The sequence below is a fragment of the Vigna unguiculata genome, chromosome 4 (assembly GCF_037176805.1).
Source record: "Vigna unguiculata cultivar grain cowpea cultivar isolate G323 ecotype 2 chromosome 4, ASM3717680v1, whole genome shotgun sequence".
In the NCBI taxonomy this organism is placed as follows: Eukaryota; Viridiplantae; Streptophyta; class Magnoliopsida; order Fabales; family Fabaceae; genus Vigna; species Vigna unguiculata.
In genome coordinates, this window is record NC_140795.1 from 43,720,898 (window position 1) to 43,739,716 (window position 18,819).

The 18,819-nt window shown below is 27.2% G+C and overlaps 2 protein-coding genes across 3 annotated transcripts; both read right to left on the reverse strand.

Annotated features, from left to right (window-relative positions):
- Nucleotides 1-5,587: 5,587 nt before the first annotated feature.
- LOC114181011 (short-chain dehydrogenase TIC 32, chloroplastic-like) lies at nucleotides 5,588-10,780 on the reverse strand. 2 transcript variants are annotated; one of them, XM_028067322.2, is made up of 8 exons: nucleotides 10,477-10,780; nucleotides 9,803-10,034; nucleotides 9,639-9,718; nucleotides 8,805-8,952; nucleotides 7,841-7,919; nucleotides 6,722-6,806; nucleotides 6,136-6,182; nucleotides 5,588-5,824 (listed from the first exon to the last, which is right to left on the reverse strand). In XM_028067322.2, exons 1-8 carry the CDS (start codon nucleotides 10,583-10,585, stop codon nucleotides 5,666-5,668), a joined length of 939 nt encoding a protein of 312 aa, XP_027923123.2. In that variant the 5' UTR covers nucleotides 10,586-10,780; the 3' UTR covers nucleotides 5,588-5,665. The 2 variants fall into 2 exon arrangements, with proteins under 2 accessions (XP_027923123.2, XP_085528819.1); XM_085672693.1 differs by lacking the exon at nucleotides 6,136-6,182.
- Nucleotides 10,781-14,324: 3,544 nt separating this feature from the next.
- On the reverse strand, nucleotides 14,325-18,819 carry LOC114181576 (short-chain dehydrogenase TIC 32, chloroplastic-like). Its single transcript, XM_028068067.2, has 8 exons — nucleotides 18,607-18,819; nucleotides 16,938-17,169; nucleotides 16,624-16,703; nucleotides 16,356-16,509; nucleotides 15,597-15,675; nucleotides 15,246-15,339; nucleotides 14,934-14,980; nucleotides 14,325-14,820 (listed from the first exon to the last, which is right to left on the reverse strand). The coding sequence occupies exons 1-8, from the start codon at nucleotides 18,692-18,694 to the stop codon at nucleotides 14,662-14,664; spliced, it is 933 nt and encodes a 310-aa protein (XP_027923868.2). The 5' UTR covers nucleotides 18,695-18,819; the 3' UTR covers nucleotides 14,325-14,661.

Here is an 18,819-nt window from a genome sequence, read left to right on the forward strand (position 1 = left end):
AGATACAGTGAGATGCGAAATGAATGCTTTTCTCAAGTGTAATAATAATTACATTAAATGTACATTTAGAAAACGTCAAGTGTAATAATAATTACATTAAATGTACATTTAGAAAAAGTCAGTTTCAATATAATTTTAGTTTCAAAATTAATTAGTGTTTTATATTATTAATACTATAATTCATTGATTATTAAATTTAGTATTACCATAAAATAATAGGTTTAATTATTTGGATTATCTTCATTTTAGTAGGGGTATGTCAATTTGGTTTCTACTTCTAAAAAAGTATTAATTGTATCCCAAAGTTTGAAAAGTGCATCAATTCGTATATTTCAGAAAAAAAAATTATTAACGCGTTAATGTTGTGACACATGTCAAACTCTGGTTTTTTAATTTTTTTTAATTTTTTATTTTTTTATTTTTTTATTTTTTTTAACAAAAAATTTGGTTACCATATGCCAGGTCTCTGATGTGACATGTGACACTGTCAATGTCACGTGGCAGTACAATATCATGTGTTAGTGTCACTACCAAATGTTATTGTCTTGATTTCAATTTAGTCCTCATATTTGTCTCTTCAATTTAGTCTATATTTTTGTCCCTTTGATTCAATTTTGTTCCATTTTTTTAATAATTGAAATATATATTTTAATCCTTTTTATGAGATTAAAACTAATTAAGTGTAAATATTTTTAAAAAAAGTACTAATATTTATATTAAAATTTAGTTGTAAAAAAAATGTTATACTAATAAAGCATTATAGTTACCCAATTCTTTTTTTCAAAATAGAGCAATATTGTTTCTTTCCAAATTCAAACCAATTTTGTTATTTGTATACATGTTACACTAATAGAGTAATATAGTCATTGACACGTGACATTATCCTACCATGTGACACTGACAATGTCATGTGTCATACCAGGAACTTGACACGTTGCAGCAAAATTTTTTGCAAAAAAAAATTAAAAAATAAACTTCAAATCACTTAGAAAAAGATTATAAAAATTGTTTAAATATGATGATGATATTAGATATAATTAAAATATTAAACTTATAATATGTAGTATTGCTTTTCTTTTCATTATATCAAAAACTTACATTTATAATAAAAAAGAATACAATTTAAAATTTAAAATGTCCCATGCGTTACACCAGTAAAAAACTAATAAACCATTGGGCCAGTCTGAATCGTCGGGTCCGTTCATATCATTGAACTCATTTGGATAGTCGGGCCTGTCTGAATCGACATTCCTGTCGGGATAGACGAGCCCGTCTGGGTTATTGGGTCCGTCTGGGTCGTCAGGCCCGTCCAGGTCGTCAGGCGCGTTCAAGTCGTCAGGCCCGTCCAGATCATTGGGTCAGTCGGGACCGTTCAGGAGGTCGAACCCGTCTAGTCATCGGGCTCGTCTCGTCTTCGTGCTTGTCCGAGTCGTCGAGATTGCTCAAGTCGTTGTGTTTATCCATATCGTTGGGCTCATCGGGCCCGTCTGTCCCGTTGTGTCTGTCCGACTCGTTGGGCCTATTCGTCTCGTAGGGCATGTCGGGCCCATTCGCCTCATCGGGACTGTCCAGATTGTTAGGGACGTCCGACACATCCAAATCGTCATGTTTGTCATGGTCTTTGGTTCGTCCAAATCGTTAGACTCGTCTAGATCGTCGAGTTCGTCTAGATCGTCAGACCCGTTCAGATCGTTGGACCTATTTGGATAGTCGGGCCCGTCTGGATAGTCGAGCTCGTCCTGATTGTCGAGCCAGTCTAGGTCGTTAGGCTCGTCCGAATCATCGAGCTCATTCGTGTCGTCGGACTCGTTTAGGTCATCGAGTCTGTCCGAATCTCTGTGCTTGTCTAGGTTGTTTGGCAGGTCTGGGTCGTTGTGCCCGTTCGAGTCGTTATACTTGTCCAGGTTGTTGGGCTGGTTGGGCCTGTCAATCTCGTTGTATCTGTCCGTCTTGTCGGGCTCGTCGGGACTGTCCGAATCGTTGGGGTCGTCTAGATCGTTGTGTTTGTCCGAGTCGTCTGGCCAGTCCTAATCGTCAGTTTCGTCTGTGTCGTTGTGCATGTCCTGATCATCGAGCTCGTTCAGATCGTTAGGTCTGTCCGGGTTTTCGACCTCGTCTGTTTCGTTGAACCCGTCTGGGTCATCAAGTACATCTAGGTCTTCATGCCCGTCCAGATTGTTGGGCCAATTCGTGTCTTCGGACCCGTCCGGATTATAGAGTTCGTTCGGATCATCGGGTCCTCTGGGCTTCGGACTTGTCCGAATTTAAAAATATCTTATTATTTTTCAACGGAGAAGAGAAAACGTTTTTAGAAGGGTTATGGTTCTTCATAAAAAAATGAAAATGAAAAAATAAAATATTAGGAAAGGAATCTATTCAGCCGGAGAGAAAAAAACGAAAAACAAATGTATCTTTTCAAGTGTCGGCTTTATCTCTAAGCTAGAAGAAAAATTCTTAGAAATATCATTATGAGGTAATTATTACATCATATTAGTAAATTAAATTAGTGAGTTAGTGATTTGGTAAAGGTACTAGAAAACTATAGATATAATTTAGATGACTTGGAGAAACTTTTCTCAAATTACAATTTCTAAAGTTATGCACAACTTAAAAGTACCGTGATTTTAATAGGAAAATATACTTTGACACAATTTTTTTCTTTTTTTTTTTACTTTTATTTGACCTTTAACTATCATTTTCTTTTTCTTTTCTTACAAAAAAATTATTTTGGTTGGGATTATTTTGTTCTTATATCCATATCAAAAAGACAGAAGTCAAACACTGGATACAGCCCATAGTATTTTTCACATTTCTCAATCATTGCTTTCGATTCATATTTGTCCACAAAAATTGTGTGGATGGTTTCAATGTCGTGATATTTAGAAGTTGGCAGTTTCTAGTTAGATGTGTTCAACATTAAATGATGTATGTTCAGATTATAATTGGAAAATTAAGTTATGTTTAATTTATGCAGAGTTTAATAACTCATTATAATAACGTTTAAAGTGAGTTTTACTTATATTTATTTATAGCTAAAAAGTGTTTGACTCCTAAACGTCTCTTGATGATTATGAACTTCAAAATAGACCTCCTTTATAACCCAATACTATGTATAAAAAAAATTAATAAAAACGAAAGTTCAAAATATTCAAGTAAAGATTTTTAGGATAACTCCTAACTACTCGTTAAAAAATAATGTCCTGTCTTTAAAAAGATAATAGACAAATAAAGAAGTGTGGCATGTGACCAATTTTACTTGCTTATGTTTAGCTAAAAATATACAAATATCTCTAAACTATAATCATTCAATTCAATGTGCTCTCTTTTTATCTTCATTGCCCCTCTTATTTAACCTCATCTTTAGAAATTAATTTTATATAAATATTTTCTGTCTACTATCTAAATTTATTATATTTATTAATAGAGATATTTCTTCAATATTATTAAAAGTAATTCAAATATCTTAAACCACTCATTATATATATATATATATATATATATATATATATATATATATATAAAGTAAAATAAAAATTTAATTAAAAATGAATTTAGGTGTTGGACCTAAAAGTCAAACCCTCCGAGATATTTATCCATCAAACAACAACTGCCACATAAATTTAATTATATAATTATATGAGAAATGACTACTCATAGTATATATTTTAATATTTTACATACTTCAAATATTAAGAAAATAATTGGTGTTACTACAAATGAACGGCACAGTCCTGTCCGAACTTAAGATTTAAAAATTGAGTCATGGTTGGGTGCAAGGAATCTTATGACCCAATTGCATTGGATACCTCAATTTCTTTCTTTTTGAAATTCTGAATTGAATTATTTAAAAGTAAAGCTGGGTTATGGAAGTTAAAAAATTAGGATCATATTAAGAATTAGACAATTTATAAGTGACAAAAATAGTTTTAAAATTTTGAATTAAATATATACAGAGAAAATATCTTTTTTGTGTTTATATTTTATTATTACAGTTTTAACCTTAATTATTTTAAAAACAATTATTTTATAAATAATTTACTTTTAACCGTTACCCGTTATTTTAAAAAATTTTCTTTACATTTTTTATTTTTCAATTTTACATTAACAACTATTTTAAAAATTAATTATATGTTTGTTATTGATTTTAACTTAAATTTTTATAAAAAATAAAAAATGTGAACACACATGTTCAATACGCGCCTTGTGTTCTAGTAATAGTACAATTTGTAATTAAATTTTATAATTTAGAGGTATATTATTATAGATTATACAAATATGAATTAATTTTTTCACCTTTTAATTTATAATATGAAAGGAAATACATTTTAGATTATACATTTTAATTTTTTTTTCATTTTTAAATTATTTTACTTTTGTAGGAATTATAATGTTAGCCGATTTGTCTTTTTATCTTCTTTTTTTTCTAACTACTCATTCTTGGCTTACTTTACATTTTGTCTATAGAAAGTAGATTAGATCAGTCCACCTTGCACAAAAGATGTTGGTTAATTTTTTTGATTCGTTCTATATATAAAATTGGTTGACTCGCTGACTCACATAAATAATTATTTATTTCATAATTTTTCTCCAATTATAGCATGTAAAATAATATGGTATATAATATTAATAATCATATTTTTATTTAATTAAATTAGTATAGATTTAAAATAAATAATATGCACAAAACCAAAAACAAGAAAATAGAAATCGTGAAAAAGATGAAAATTAGAGTACATTGTTGAAAATAGAAATTGTTTTGGACTAAATTAAAAGGAAGAAACATGAATGTGTGAGTTGCTTTTAAATTAACTAGAGAAGAAATGCAAATGAATGAGGTGTTTAGAAGAAACACGCGACATGTTGTGCTTGTGCTTCTAGATTTTAGGGATTTAAGTCAATGCAAACTATGCAGCTCAACTCGTCACACTATGTCATTGGCCTGTACAGGATGTGGGTTATGCAAGACTAACTTAAGCAAGTCAGCATACCAAAATTCAAATACTCACTTTGTCTCACACTTTTTGTTATAAGTCCGTGAACCGGCCTACATAGCTCACCTCACATCATCATCCTCATAATTATGAAGTCCACAATCTTGAAATATATTTTAGATTATATTATTTAATACAATTTTTTTTCTAGATTAATTAATTTTTTCTTTAACTTCTAAATTATTTAAGTCTTAAAAAAGAATTCGTTGTCTTATAAAACAATATACACAATGAAACATTAGAATGCAACATAGTTAAAATCAAAATCAAGTATGTACACACAAGTGTCATGATCTTATTATTACTATATTTTATATATAAATGTACTTTTAGACTCTTATTAAAACTAATATTCAAAACTTTTATAGTAAAATTAGATCAAATTACCTGACACATTCTTAGTCTCAAAATTTTCAAACAAAAATTAATAATTTTTACATGAATGAGGAAAAAAACAGACAACTAAACTTAACTATTATACCAATTCACATTAAAAAAAAAACACTATAATGACAATCTATGGTTTAATTTATGAATTCTAATAAATTTTAGTGAATAATTAATTATGTTGGAAATTGTTTGAATAGAAATAATGGTTAGAAGATTGAATCATACCCATTGGGTTTTCATTATTGAAAAGGTCTCAACCTATTCCACACACCCTTTTGGGTATTCTACTTTATCAAATTTAAGCTAAAATCCCATAATTTCTTGGCCAACTCAGTGTCCCTTGCTTTTGAGTTTTCTGTGGAAACATTACAATCTTCAAAATAGTGGCCACTCATTCCCTTCACTTGTGGATGCAATGCTACATAGCATGTTGTTGCAGCTCCCTACATTAATTATGGGCAATTAAAACAAAATCTCATATTAAGGATTTGTTAGTTCAAGTATTATAAGACTATATATTAAAGATGTGTTTTTTTTAATTTAGAATGTTAAAATCTCAATAAAAAAATGGTTTTATTACTTTTTCCTCAGCTCATGGATTGGTTTTCCCAGAAAAAGCTTATATAATAAGTAAACAAACAATCTTCTTCAACAACATTGTAACGAGTAAAACTCAAATGTTTTCATTAATAACTCATGTCAATTACTTGTCTTTTTTCTTTTTTTTTATGTAGATCATATTTGTTTAACTTACCTGCTGGACATTTTTAAAGACAAATCTACCCACCGTATTAATTAAACCTGCATAAAAAAAATGAATTATTGGAGATGAAACACCAGAGATTTTATATTAATGAATCTTGAACAAATTCACATAAAATAAGAAAAATATTATCTTTAATCCAAAATCTTAAAATAATAATGTCTTTTTTAAATATGTTATTCAATTTTTACCAAACTGTTGTCTCAACTTGAATTTCTAACCTATCATATTAGAATTTATGAGATGTAACTCAATATCATAACTCCCCTAAATTCCAATCTCTTAATCTCGGTAATTCCCAAATTAGAAATGAGATACCATTGGAAATCTCATATCGATTAAAGATAAAACTATTTTATATTATATAAAGTGGGATGCAAACTTTACCTTACAAGCGGTTTTATGGGATTGAGTTAGGCTTTAAAGCCTACTTCCTAACATAGTATCAGAGTCAAATTAAAATCTATCATCTTAACAAAATTTCTTAGACGTTCTATTTCATCCGCTAACGGAACATCTATTTCTGGACTATTTCATATTATATAAAAATAGTTGAATGTGTAGAGAAATTAATTACCAGACAGTATATTGGTGTGACGAAAAATATTGGTGATAACAGCTCCTGGATGAAGAGAATTAGCTGTAATATCTACCCCTTCTTCCTGATCATCAACAACATGCAATAACAAAAACAACTTATTTCACCGTAATAAAACAGAGACAATTAATTAAAGAGTTTTGTTTAAGAATAATATACACCATTAAACTTGTTTCCCATATTTTATTAAATCTATTTTTTATCATTTTATTCGTTTTTAATTTCTTTGAAGATTACAAATACAATAAATTTCTTCATATCTTTAAATCTGTGTCTTCTTTTCTCTTATCAAACACACATAAGTGCTTATATTTATCTCTAATTCTATTTATTTCAATAAACCCACAGAGCCATTTTTCCTTGACAAATTATAAGAAAATGTCACCAAAACAAAAGAGGAAAAATATGACATTCTATTAGGCTAATTAATGACATCTAGTTGTAGTTAAAATAATTGAAATGTACAATTGAACTGAAATCACTACTTATTAAATACAAGTCCATGCAAGATGACCAACACTGAAACATGCATTAAAAAAGACTTGGAAATATAGGTCGTGCCTTCATATTGATGCATTAATCCAACTACCTAGTCTTTAGTTTTGAATAAGATTAGATTTTGAATATGAAATATAAGGTGATTTAGTGATTAAATAAAAAGAAAAGGTCGTGAGTTCAAATTTATCTATTAATAAAAATTACCAACTAATATTTGTTAATGAAAAAATAGAAAAAGAAAAGAAAAAGATCAGGTAATACATGAAAAAAATTGCTAAAGTTTAAAAAGAGTGTGTTATATTTTTAAAGTTGTTGATATAATACTAACTAAAAGAATAAAATTCAATTATTTTTTGAAAATTGAGACTTAATTAAAGAAAAAAAAAATTGGAGGATAATTCGAGATTTTCCTACAAAAGTAAAGATAAAAAATGTATTAAAAAATTTTATTTTATAATAGATATAGCTTTTCTATATTTTATGTGGTGTGATTTTTATTATAATTTATTTTTTATACTTTTTTATTTTTATTTTAAAAATATTTTATGTGATGATAAATAATAAAATATAAAAATTTATTATGAATAATTATATACATACCTTGAATCGTCTTGCAAGTTCGTTGGCATGCAAAACGTTAGCCAGCTTTGATTGTCCATATGTAAACCACATATGGTAACTGCGCATAAGAAAATACCATTAAATACTTGTAATTAGCAACACACTACATTTTATTTAAATTTTTTTGTTCATAGAGGTTTTAGTCTCAAATTCTATTATAGTTAATAATTATGTCTCAAACAGATGAGTATAAGTAATTTTTTTTTGCATATTTGAGCATATATATATATATATATATATATATATATATATATATATAAAAGTTTTTTGTTGTATCTTATTTGTAACTTTCTTTTCTGATTTAATGTTAATAATATGTTTTTCACGAGTCTAGATTTTTTATTGAATTTTTTAGTGTTATTTTTCTATTGAATATTAAAAATATATTATGTATTTTAAATATTTTTTTAATATATTTTTAAATTTTAAAATTAATGGTAAAAATATAATAGAGAAACAACACATCAAAATGCTAACGGAAAATCTAAATTCGTTTTTCAAATACGTGTTCTTCTTTTTCTTTTTTTTCTCCTTTTAACATCTTTTTCATGATTAAACACCTAAGTCATCACCAATACTATCACAACCACTATAAAGATACCATTATGATATGATTGACACCTAATTTCACGGATATATAAAAATAAAGTTCACAAACTAATGGTTCAGAATCATATTTATCTTATCCATAGACAAACAAATCTTAGAGTTAAATAATGGTAATAAAGTTGATCTCTCCGTCCCACTTGTTTTTATAGATAAAATTCTTAAAGAATATATAAAATTTCACCTTTTAACATAAAAAAATATTAAAAGACTAAACATTAATGAATATTGTTAAAATAAATTTTGAATAACTCTAATAATATTTTAAAGAATGATATTTAAATATAGCTCAATCTTATGAAAATAAATTGTCATCATAATACATTTTTTCTTTTACCTTGATGGATCATTAATTTGATCAAAACGGATTCCTCTCGACAAATGATGAGCTATAGAGGAGACATTAACGATTCTTCCTTCTTTCTTGCTTTCGTGAGTTGTTTTCTTCATAGTATCCAACAACAGATTTGTTAATAGGAAATGACCTGTGGAATTGTGTTGAAGGTTAATTTTCATAAGAAAATAAGACAAAAATCCTATGGATTAAAATTGACTTAAGTATAAATGTATAAGTAAAAGATTATAGCTTATTTTATTTAGAAACCAAATAATATTTCTTTTTAAATTAATTTCATCTTACAAAAAAAAAACAATATTAATACACATCTTTTTAGATCGTGCTTTATTAAAAGGGTGAAATATATTTTTATCTATTAACTTTAAATAAAAATTAGAATTAGTTTATCGTGAACATTTTGTTCCAATTTAGTCCTCAATTTTAAAAATGTGTAAATATAATTCTTTTAACCAAATTTTATTAAGTTTAGTTAATGTTTCAAACATATTTTTATGATAACATTTGACTTGTTTATATAATTTGACATATTTTCGTTTCAATGTTAGTTGAGAAACATATTTGAAATGTCACATAAATTTAACAAAATTTGATTAAAAAGATTAAATCTAAGTATTTTTAAAGATGCAGTACTAAATTAATCCAAAATTTTGATGAATGAATAATTTTAATTTAAAATTAAAAAACTACAAACATATTTAATTCTTAAATAAATATTAGATGAGTTATTTAATGTTCAAATATATATGCCGAGACAAACATAAGAATATAAGGACAAACACATCCTTATTTTCTTCGGCAGCATCGATTTCTTACCCATGTGATTTGTGGCAAATTGCAGTTCAATGTTGTCTTCGGACAGAGCGAAAGGGGTTGCGAATATTCCTGCGTTGTTTCTTACAATTGCAACAAATAAACAAAAACACATTGTTACTCTATGAATTAATGCAAGTAAAAATTTTGGAAGTAACTACACTTACATAAGAATGTTCAATGGAAGGCCAGATGAAATGAAGTCTGATGCAAACTTTCTAACAGACGCCATTGAACTAAGGTCTAACTCCATGTAATCAACTTTAGCAGAAGGAATCTCCTTAAGTATCGCTTCTTTAACATCTTTTGCAGTAACCAAATTCCTTACCCCCATTATTACATGAACACCACGCATCGCAAGAACACGAGCAGTCTCAGTGCCAATACCACTGGTTGCACCTGTTTGTTCTCATCGTCAACAACAACACAAATTTGCAAACAAAATGAGAAACAGATTCCGAAATCTGCAACCTAATATACATACTCTTGTACATATTTTAAGTGCATTTTTTAAGAATTAATTTTATTAGTAGTCGATGTAAAACTTTTAATACATCTTACACGCTGCTGAGATATATTATTTTAACTGGTTGAAAGTTTTATATCGACTAAAGATAAGACTATTTCAGAGTATACTAGTGACTGCAATCCTCAAATTATAAGCTGGTTTTGTGAGGTTTAGTTAGGCTTTAAATCTGACATGAATAGATTTTAAGCTTAACTCAACCCCACAAAATCAAATTATAACTTGTAAAATGAGGTTTACACTCATTTAACATATTACGGTAAAACATGAAATTGTGAAAAAGAAGAACAAAAGAAAGAAAATACAGAGAGGAACCTGTAACAATAGCAGTAAGGTTGCTGCCATCGATTCCTTCAGTAACTTGCTCAGCAGTAGAAGAAGATGAAAAACCAGAACCGTTTTTTCTCCCAAACAGCCACCACATCGTTGATTTGTTGAACTCAGAAACCAATAGAGTTATCCCACCAAATAAATAGACAGGGATTTTTTTTTTTCTATACTAATCTGTAGTATTTATGATCACACTTACCGATGGACATGATCCTTTCTGCGTGCACTTAAGGTTCACTCATGATTCTATGAATGGTTCCTCTCCTTCACATTTATTGTTCAGAGTGTTACGTCCACAAACACGGAAGATACTTATATTAACAAATGCAATATTAGTTTTATTGATTTATTCAAGATAATATTAATTTAACGTACAAATATCAAATGACTATCAACAGAAATTGTGTTTTCTAATTTTGATCATTTTGTATCAACGTTCTTTATAAAATTATAAAAAAATTCAAAGTTATTAATGACAAGATTTAAAAGCTAAATTACACGAGATAAAACACGAATTTGGATTTTGCTGGATGTTTTGTACTGTCTTTCTGATATGTTTTCACCAATTTAGATTTTTATTAGTTTTTTATTAGTTTTTTATGTTATGTCACCAAAATATATTTATTCACACTAATTTTTATGTTTTAAAATATATTAAAAAAATTTATAATATACCAACATCATTTTTAATGCTCATTTTGAAGCTAAAATACATGAGATAAAACACTATTGTGAATTTTTTGTTGGGTGTTTTGTGATGTCTTTTTACTATGTTTTCACCAATTTAGATTATTTATTAGATATTTTATTTTATCTGTCTATTATGTCTTTAAAATATATTCATACTAATTTTTAAAATATATTAAAAAGAAATTATAATATACTAATGTTTTTAATACTCAGTAAGAAAAACACTTTACATCATAAAATAGTGAAAATCACCCGTATATAATTGTTTTAATTACCTTGTCTTATTTTAATTACTTAAAGTTTAATGTCTACATTAAAATTATATTATTAAATAAATATATACATATTAATTTTTTATTTATCTCACCTTTTTATTGTATAAAAACATATCATTAATATACCATTTATTATAAATTAATTAATTAAGTTTTAAATTAATTTTAGTGAAATTCGCATTAGAAAAAATGTTCGAATTTTTTATTTTTCTCTATTAATTTTTTTATCAACGTATAAAATGATCTTTACTTTGGTCTTTATGTTTCCAATTCTTTTATCAACTAGTTCATTTTTTTTTCTTTATTCTTATTCAACTCACTCCTATAGAATGAAAGACAAAGTTGATTAGGAAAATTTAACTAGAGACTTGGAGAGATAGAAGAGTGAAAGAGTAAATTAACTCACAAATTATAAGAGATTAAAGAATGAATGAGCATGTTGATAAATGAGTTAAAGATGAAAAAAATAAATAGCAGCCACATCAACAAAATTAAATCACATAATATTCAAAAAGAAGTAAAAAATACTTTAAAGGTTGGATCCAATAAAATTTTAATAGCAATTCATCATTAAAAATATTTAAAGTTCTAAAATAATTAATTCTTGATTAATCTCAAAAATTATTGAAGATGTACTATAATAAGATATGGACTTATCATCAAACGAATTAAATGGGGTAGTTACGTCTTATTTCATCTTTGTGGGACCTTCTCTTCGCTATGTTTTATTACAATTTTGATATTCGTCGTTTCTTTTTGTGTTTATTTCTGTTTCTTTAAATTTTTTACACCTATTATAGTATCATTATTATGATTTTTTATAAAAATAGCAAGACACCTTGTTATAAGACTACTATTGTGATAAAAGAATAATAAATATTCTTAAAATTTTAATTAAAATTAAGAAAATATATTAAATATATATTTTTACACTTCTTTATTAAATCTTATCGTTATCTGATGTAAGAGATACTACTATCTTATCTTCATTATGGAAAAGTTATGGATCTAGCATGGCAGTCACACTTAAAATACAGCAAACACCTTACATTTCCCTGTATTTTCTTCCAATATATTTAAAATTTTATGTTTAAAATTATTAAGTTATTTCATATTTTTCAGTTACTCCTTAATTGTTTATTTACATTTTTATTTTTAACCTTTTAATATATTCTTTAAAAAAATAATTAACATTGTATTAATACGCAAAAAAATATGCTTAATGAATATTAATTAGTATATATATATAGTATTTTATCCTATATCACATACATTATAAATATTTAATTTTTTATAAAAAAAAATTAGAGTTAAATATATTTTTAGTCTCTAACTTTATATATGAAGTTGTCATTGGTTTGCTTCGTACTCTGATACATTATAGTCTCCAAATGTTAAAGATAAATAAATGTAGTTCTTTTAATCTAATTTCATTAAATTTTTTGGACGTGTTAGATGTGTTGGATAACGTTTGAGTTATTTGTACGATTTTGATAGATTTCAGTTCAAATATCAACCCATAATACCATTTAACAAGCTCAAATAAATTAATGTCATTAGGTTAAAAGGATTATATTTATTCATTTATAAAATTGAAGTATAAAACAAATTTAACAAATTCCAATTTCTCATATAAATTCAAGAATTACAAACATAATTAACCCAAAAAATAATTACTCTTTGAAAATTTCCATTGAAACACACAATTAAGCTCTTAAAGGACATTGCTTTCTTGAAACAATACCAACTAAGAAACGGAGGTGTTATTGGTTACCCTCAATCCCAAACTGATTCAACACCTTCAGAATATATCAAAATAGGGATTAATTTGGTCTTAATTTAGCCTACCACTAAATTAGACATAAAACTAAAGTAAACTAATTTACAATTAGTAAATATTTTAAGGCTTAACTCTCTTAAAACTCTCTTAATTCACTCGTTGACTTTCCTCTTAGGCCTGGTTAACAACCTCTAAACAGATCTCAAGTTACTTTAAAAAAATAATTTAAAGTGATTCACATTTTTTTTCCTTCTTTTAAGAGGCACCCATGTTACTCATGTAAGTACTTCCATGTGCTTCTTAAATCAAGAAAATACCATGTGTTCTTTCGAAAATCAAGGAACCACCGATGCATTAAATTATATTAGATTAAATTAACTAAATGTTAAACTTAAGATTAGTAAAATATAATCATTAGTTTAATTAATTTTATGTTCATATACTTATAATTTCTTTCTTCTAAAAACATGTTTTGTTCGTCGTTGTTGGGTACTCTTCTTGATTGTAACATTCCTTGCATGAATAAGTGTCAAGCCTCTTGCGAAAATTACATTTGAAAAATATATGAAATCAATTTTTGTGAGATTTATTAAGTTCAAAAATATATAAAATCCATATGGAACATGTTTTCGTCATCTTATTTTGTTCTTATCTGCATTTATTCTTTTTGAAAAATGATCTTATAAACACTTATCATAGTTACAATAAGAAAAGTTTGGTCAAACATAATCTTTTATTTAAATGAGTTTTAAAACCAAACGACTTTCTTATTAGTGTTAAATTTGATTTTGGTCATTCAACTTTAAAAAAAAAATAATAATCATTTTTTAAGACTTTAAACCAATTTAGTCATTCAACTCTTTTTAAATGCGTAGATTTAATCATTTTAACCAAATTTTATTAAATTTACTTCACGTTTAAAACCCATTTCATTATAATATTTTAGTTTGTTTACACCGTTTGACATATTTTTGTTTCAATGTTAGCTTATAAATGAGTTTGAAATATCAAATAAACTTAAAGAAAAAATTGATTTAAATGATTAAATCCATGCATTTCTAAATATGAGAGACTAAATTCATTCAAAATTTCTAAGATGAACCAATTCTAATCTTTACTAAAATTTCAAGGATGAAAAACATATTTATTATTATCATTATTAATGCTATCTTCATCGTTGTTATTGTGTTGTGATCATCATCTTCTTAATGTATGGCTTTCTCATCTTTTCTCATCTTTATCACGGTACGCAACAAACACTCAAAAAAAAAAACCAAACTCCATCTCACTCTGACTAGAACTACATAAATATCTTTTATGAGCATTTTATGGGATTCTACATTAATTATAAGCTCAATGAAAGTGTGACAACAATGGTTCTTTCAAGTCGCATAGAAAACGCATTCACAATTGTTCATGGCTATTCTAATCAATTATTTTCATGCTGAAATCCCAAAGTTTCTTAGCCAAATCGGTGTCCTTTGCAAGTGAACTTGCTTCAGCCACATTATTATCTGAAAAGTACTCGCCACTGATTCCCTTCACTTGTGGATGCAACGCTACATAGCATGTTGTTGCTGCTCCCTACATTGAAAAAGGAGAGAATGAAAGATTACAAGAGTACCAAGTTAATTAAATAATGAATTTTCAGATTCTTAAGAAATGAAAAATTTCCCTTCAACAGGGGTTTGAATTACCTGCTGAATACTTTTCATCTCGTAATTGCCAAGCATGTTAATTAAATCTGCATGAAACAGACAAAATCATGATGAATCTTTCGAGTGGATTTAGCGAAAAAATATAATACTAATAAATACGAGTTCAATCCATCTCAAAAATTTACATTATTTTTGATAAAAACTTAAAATAATGATTTATGGATTTTCTTTTCTTATACATGTCAACATTCTTATAATTGAATCCCAAAATTCAAGATCTGCATTAATTATAATATGAATTCTAGGAAAACCATAAATTCATCTATGAATCTGCAATGTGGTAATAAGTACCTGTTGGCACAGCACCACTAATCTCTGGCTTATAAATATTGGTTAAAATTGCTCCTGGATGAAGAGAATTTGCAGTAATATCTACCCTATCTTCCTGACCATGATGAAAAATCAGAAATCTTTACTTATTACAAACAGAAGAACAGGAAAAGAAAGAGAAAACAGTGACCATATTAAATAATGTTTTCCTCAGTAATCACTAAAAAGTTTAGAGAAATTAATTGAAGATAATAATGCCAAGCCAACTCTGAATGGCCATCAATAACATAATCAGCTACAAAAAAAAAAAACATTATGGTAAAAGCAATACTGTATATTAATCATTTTACAAAACAATAAATGTCAGCATACTTTAAGACGTCTTGCAAGTTCGTTTGCATGTAAAATGTTAGCAAGCTTTGATTGCCCATATGCATGCCACAGCTGGAAACTGTTCACAAGGAAGCAAAATTAACATAGGAATCATCACATTTCATGGTTAATTCTAATAATTCTAATTTCTACATAGAGTTAAATATGTTTTTAGCTTAATTTTCGGTAGAAATTGGAAATTAGTTCCTCTTAGAAAATAATCTCTCAGTTTTGGAAATGCATGCATTTAGTCTTTTTAACCAAATTTTTTTAAGTTTATTTGACGTTTTAAACGCATTTCATGATAGTATTTGAGTTGTTTACATCGTTTAACTTATTTTCGTTTCAATATTTATTTAGAAACACGTTTAAAACATCAAATAAATTTAACAAAATTTGGTTAAAAAGACTAAATTCATCCATTTATTAAAGATGAGAGACTAAATTGGTCCAAAGTTTCAAAAAAAAACTAATTTCAATACTAATTTCAATTTTTACTAAAAGTTAAGGGAGCAAAAACATATTTAACTCTACGTATAACTAAGGTTCACAAAAGTGCATCAAATTATAAATCAAATTAGCATGTTCTCTGCTGAGACTTTATTATATGATACCTTAAACCGACCACAAATGTGTGCAAAACAAATGAATAAACAAAACTGATATTTCTCTTGTTCTGTAATAATTGAACAAATATAAGAGCTGAATTCAGAAATGTAACCTCGAGAGTAATATTTCTTCAGGGTAGAACTTAATTACCTTGATTCATCATTAATTTTATCAAAACGAATTCCTTCAGGATATGTATATTGGTGACCATCAGAGGAGACATTCACAATTCTTCCCTCTCTCTTGCTTACACTTGCAGTTTTCTTCATAGTATCCAATAAAAGATGTGTTAAAAGAAAATGGCCTGTGGAAAAAGAACCAAAGTTCACTTTATTAGTTTCAATATATTTCATGTACTGTCTAAACAAGTTTTACACTGTTACTGTTATGAAATATCAGACATTTTTTTCGTACATACCCAAGTGATTCGTGGCAAATTGTAGTTCAATGTTGTCTCTGGACAGTGAGAAAGGGGTTGCAGTTATCCCTGCGTTGTTTCTAGAATTACAACAAACAAACCCTAAGAACATTATTACTTCAACTCTATAAAAAAATTAGCTTGTAAAATGAATTTGCATTTAAGATTTTCGACAAGTTTCCAATTATGCAGTGTATTTTTATTTCACATATATTATACCAAAACTGGTTTGAATCATGTGTAGCATGTAATAATTTGTGGTTAAAAGAACATAAGTTGAAACATGAACTATGTAAACCATGTAGTTTTCTTACATCAAGATGTTCAATGGAAAACCAGATGAAATGAACTCTGATGCAAATTTTGTAACAGATGCCATTGAACTGAGGTCTAACTCCATGACATCAATTTTGGCTGTTTGAATCTCTTTGAGTATTGCTTCTTTGACAGATTTTGCAGCAACCACATTTCTCACTGCCATAATCACATGAACACCACGCAAAGCAAGAACTCTTGCAGTCTCAATTCCAATACCATGTGTTGTTCCTGTTATTATTGTGTTCACCAACATAAATATGTTTAGTGTAGCACATACATACTTAAACATATACAATTTTTAAAAAAAAAAATGTTTATCCGTGCATTTTGGAGAAACACCAGAAAAAAAAAACAGCATAGAAAAACCCAATGAAAAATTCAAATTCTTAAATCTACACCTTTTACTGCAATAAAAAGGTAGTTATTACTTTACTATTAAAAAATAAATATTATACTAAAAAATATTTATACTAAAAGTGTAAGTAAATTGTGTATGTAAGTTTAATAATTTTTTAAGAACTAAAGATTAACACTTCCGATGTTTGAATTAGAATATTGACTCTTGACGAGTTATCAAAGTTACTTTCGCTCCTAGTTTAGTATGATATAAGGAAAAATAACAAACAAAAAACTAAATGGTTGTTAAAAAAGGATAAATCAAACAAAATTTTAAAAAAAAATTGAAAATAGACTTGTGGGCGTTAAAACTCTAGAAAAAAAATATACACAGTAGCAAATTATAAATAAAATATTTAATATATCAGTCAATGTCTAATATTAAAAAAAACAACATCCTTGAATTAAAATTTTGTCCAAAAGTTCATTTTTTTTTTATTATATGATCAATTTTTTTTTTAATTTAAGAACTTTATTAAAATTTGTCCAAAAGTTCAGTACTTATAAACTTAATAATTACAAAAATAAACTTCAAAAAAACTCCAATTTAAAGATTTTTGTGCTCTTTTCATGGTATTATTTTATCTTCTTAAATCAGAAGTGCATCCCCATAATTTATGATGGACTGAGTGAATAATAATAATAAAAGTATTACCTTAAATTAAATTTCTATTTTTAGGTAATTGTGGTCTCTCTAAAAGTTTAATTAATCATCAACTTAGTTGCCTATTTTTAAAAAGAAAATAAGCAAGTTTACTAATTTATTCAATTGTTAAAAAAAAAAAAACTGTTATATATACCTGAGTCAGTTATAATAAATGAAAGTTGCTTACATATATATGTAATGTTAAAAACTAATATCTGGTTTTCCTACTACTACTGCTATATACAATTTGATGTTAAGAATGAGATGATATACTAATTATGAGTTAAAACTATTTAACTTTGAAAAAAGAAACGTGTATGTGATTAAATTTTTGCATGACAGTACTTAGACTTAAGCTAAATCATTGGAGGTATATATATATATGATATTAACAAGTGTACCAAAACTGGGTTTGTGCTGTGTGCATATATATAGTAAAAGGCAATGTAATGATGTATTGAGGAAAAGGATAAGCATGTGTGGTGGTTGTGTGGACCAAATCCTTGTACCAAAAACTGCAATAACTATAATAATAGTTGGCAATGAAAGTGATGAAAAGAGAGAACACAAACATATTCCTAGGTTGTGTTGTTGGAAATGGAAAAGACATAGTAATATGTGACCTGTGACAATTGCAGTGAGAGCATGACCATGGATTCCAAGAGTAACTTCTTCTGCAGTGGAAGATGATGAAAACCCAGAAGAACACATCACTAACTCACTCTTTCTCTTTTTCTCTTTTTCTGTGTGTGAGTTTGTGGTGTGAGGGTTGGTGGGTGAGAGGTTTGTTTTCTACTTAAATGTGTTAGTTGCCGTCTTATTGATTCCAATTTATT

Coding starts and splice junctions, on each gene's coding strand:
- LOC114181576 (XM_028068067.2), bottom strand. CDS start 18,694: ATGTGTTCTTCTGGGTTTTCATCATCTTCCACTGCAGAAGAAGTTACT. Junction 17,170..18,606: donor TCTCACTGCAATTGTCACAG/GTCACATATTAC, acceptor CAATAATAACAG/GAACAACACATGGTATTGGA. Junction 15,676..16,355: donor AAAATTAATGATGAATCAAG/GTAATTAAGTTC, acceptor CCTTGTGAACAG/TTTCCAGCTGTGGCATGCAT.
- LOC114181011 (XM_028067322.2), bottom strand. CDS start 10,585: ATGTGGTGGCTGTTTGGGAGAAAAAACGGTTCTGGTTTTTCATCTTCT. Junction 10,035..10,476: donor CCTTACTGCTATTGTTACAG/GTTCCTCTCTGT, acceptor GAGAACAAACAG/GTGCAACCAGTGGTATTGGC. Junction 6,183..6,721: donor TCACACCAATATACTGTCTG/GTAATTAATTTC, acceptor TTTTTTATGCAG/GTTTAATTAATACGGTGGGT.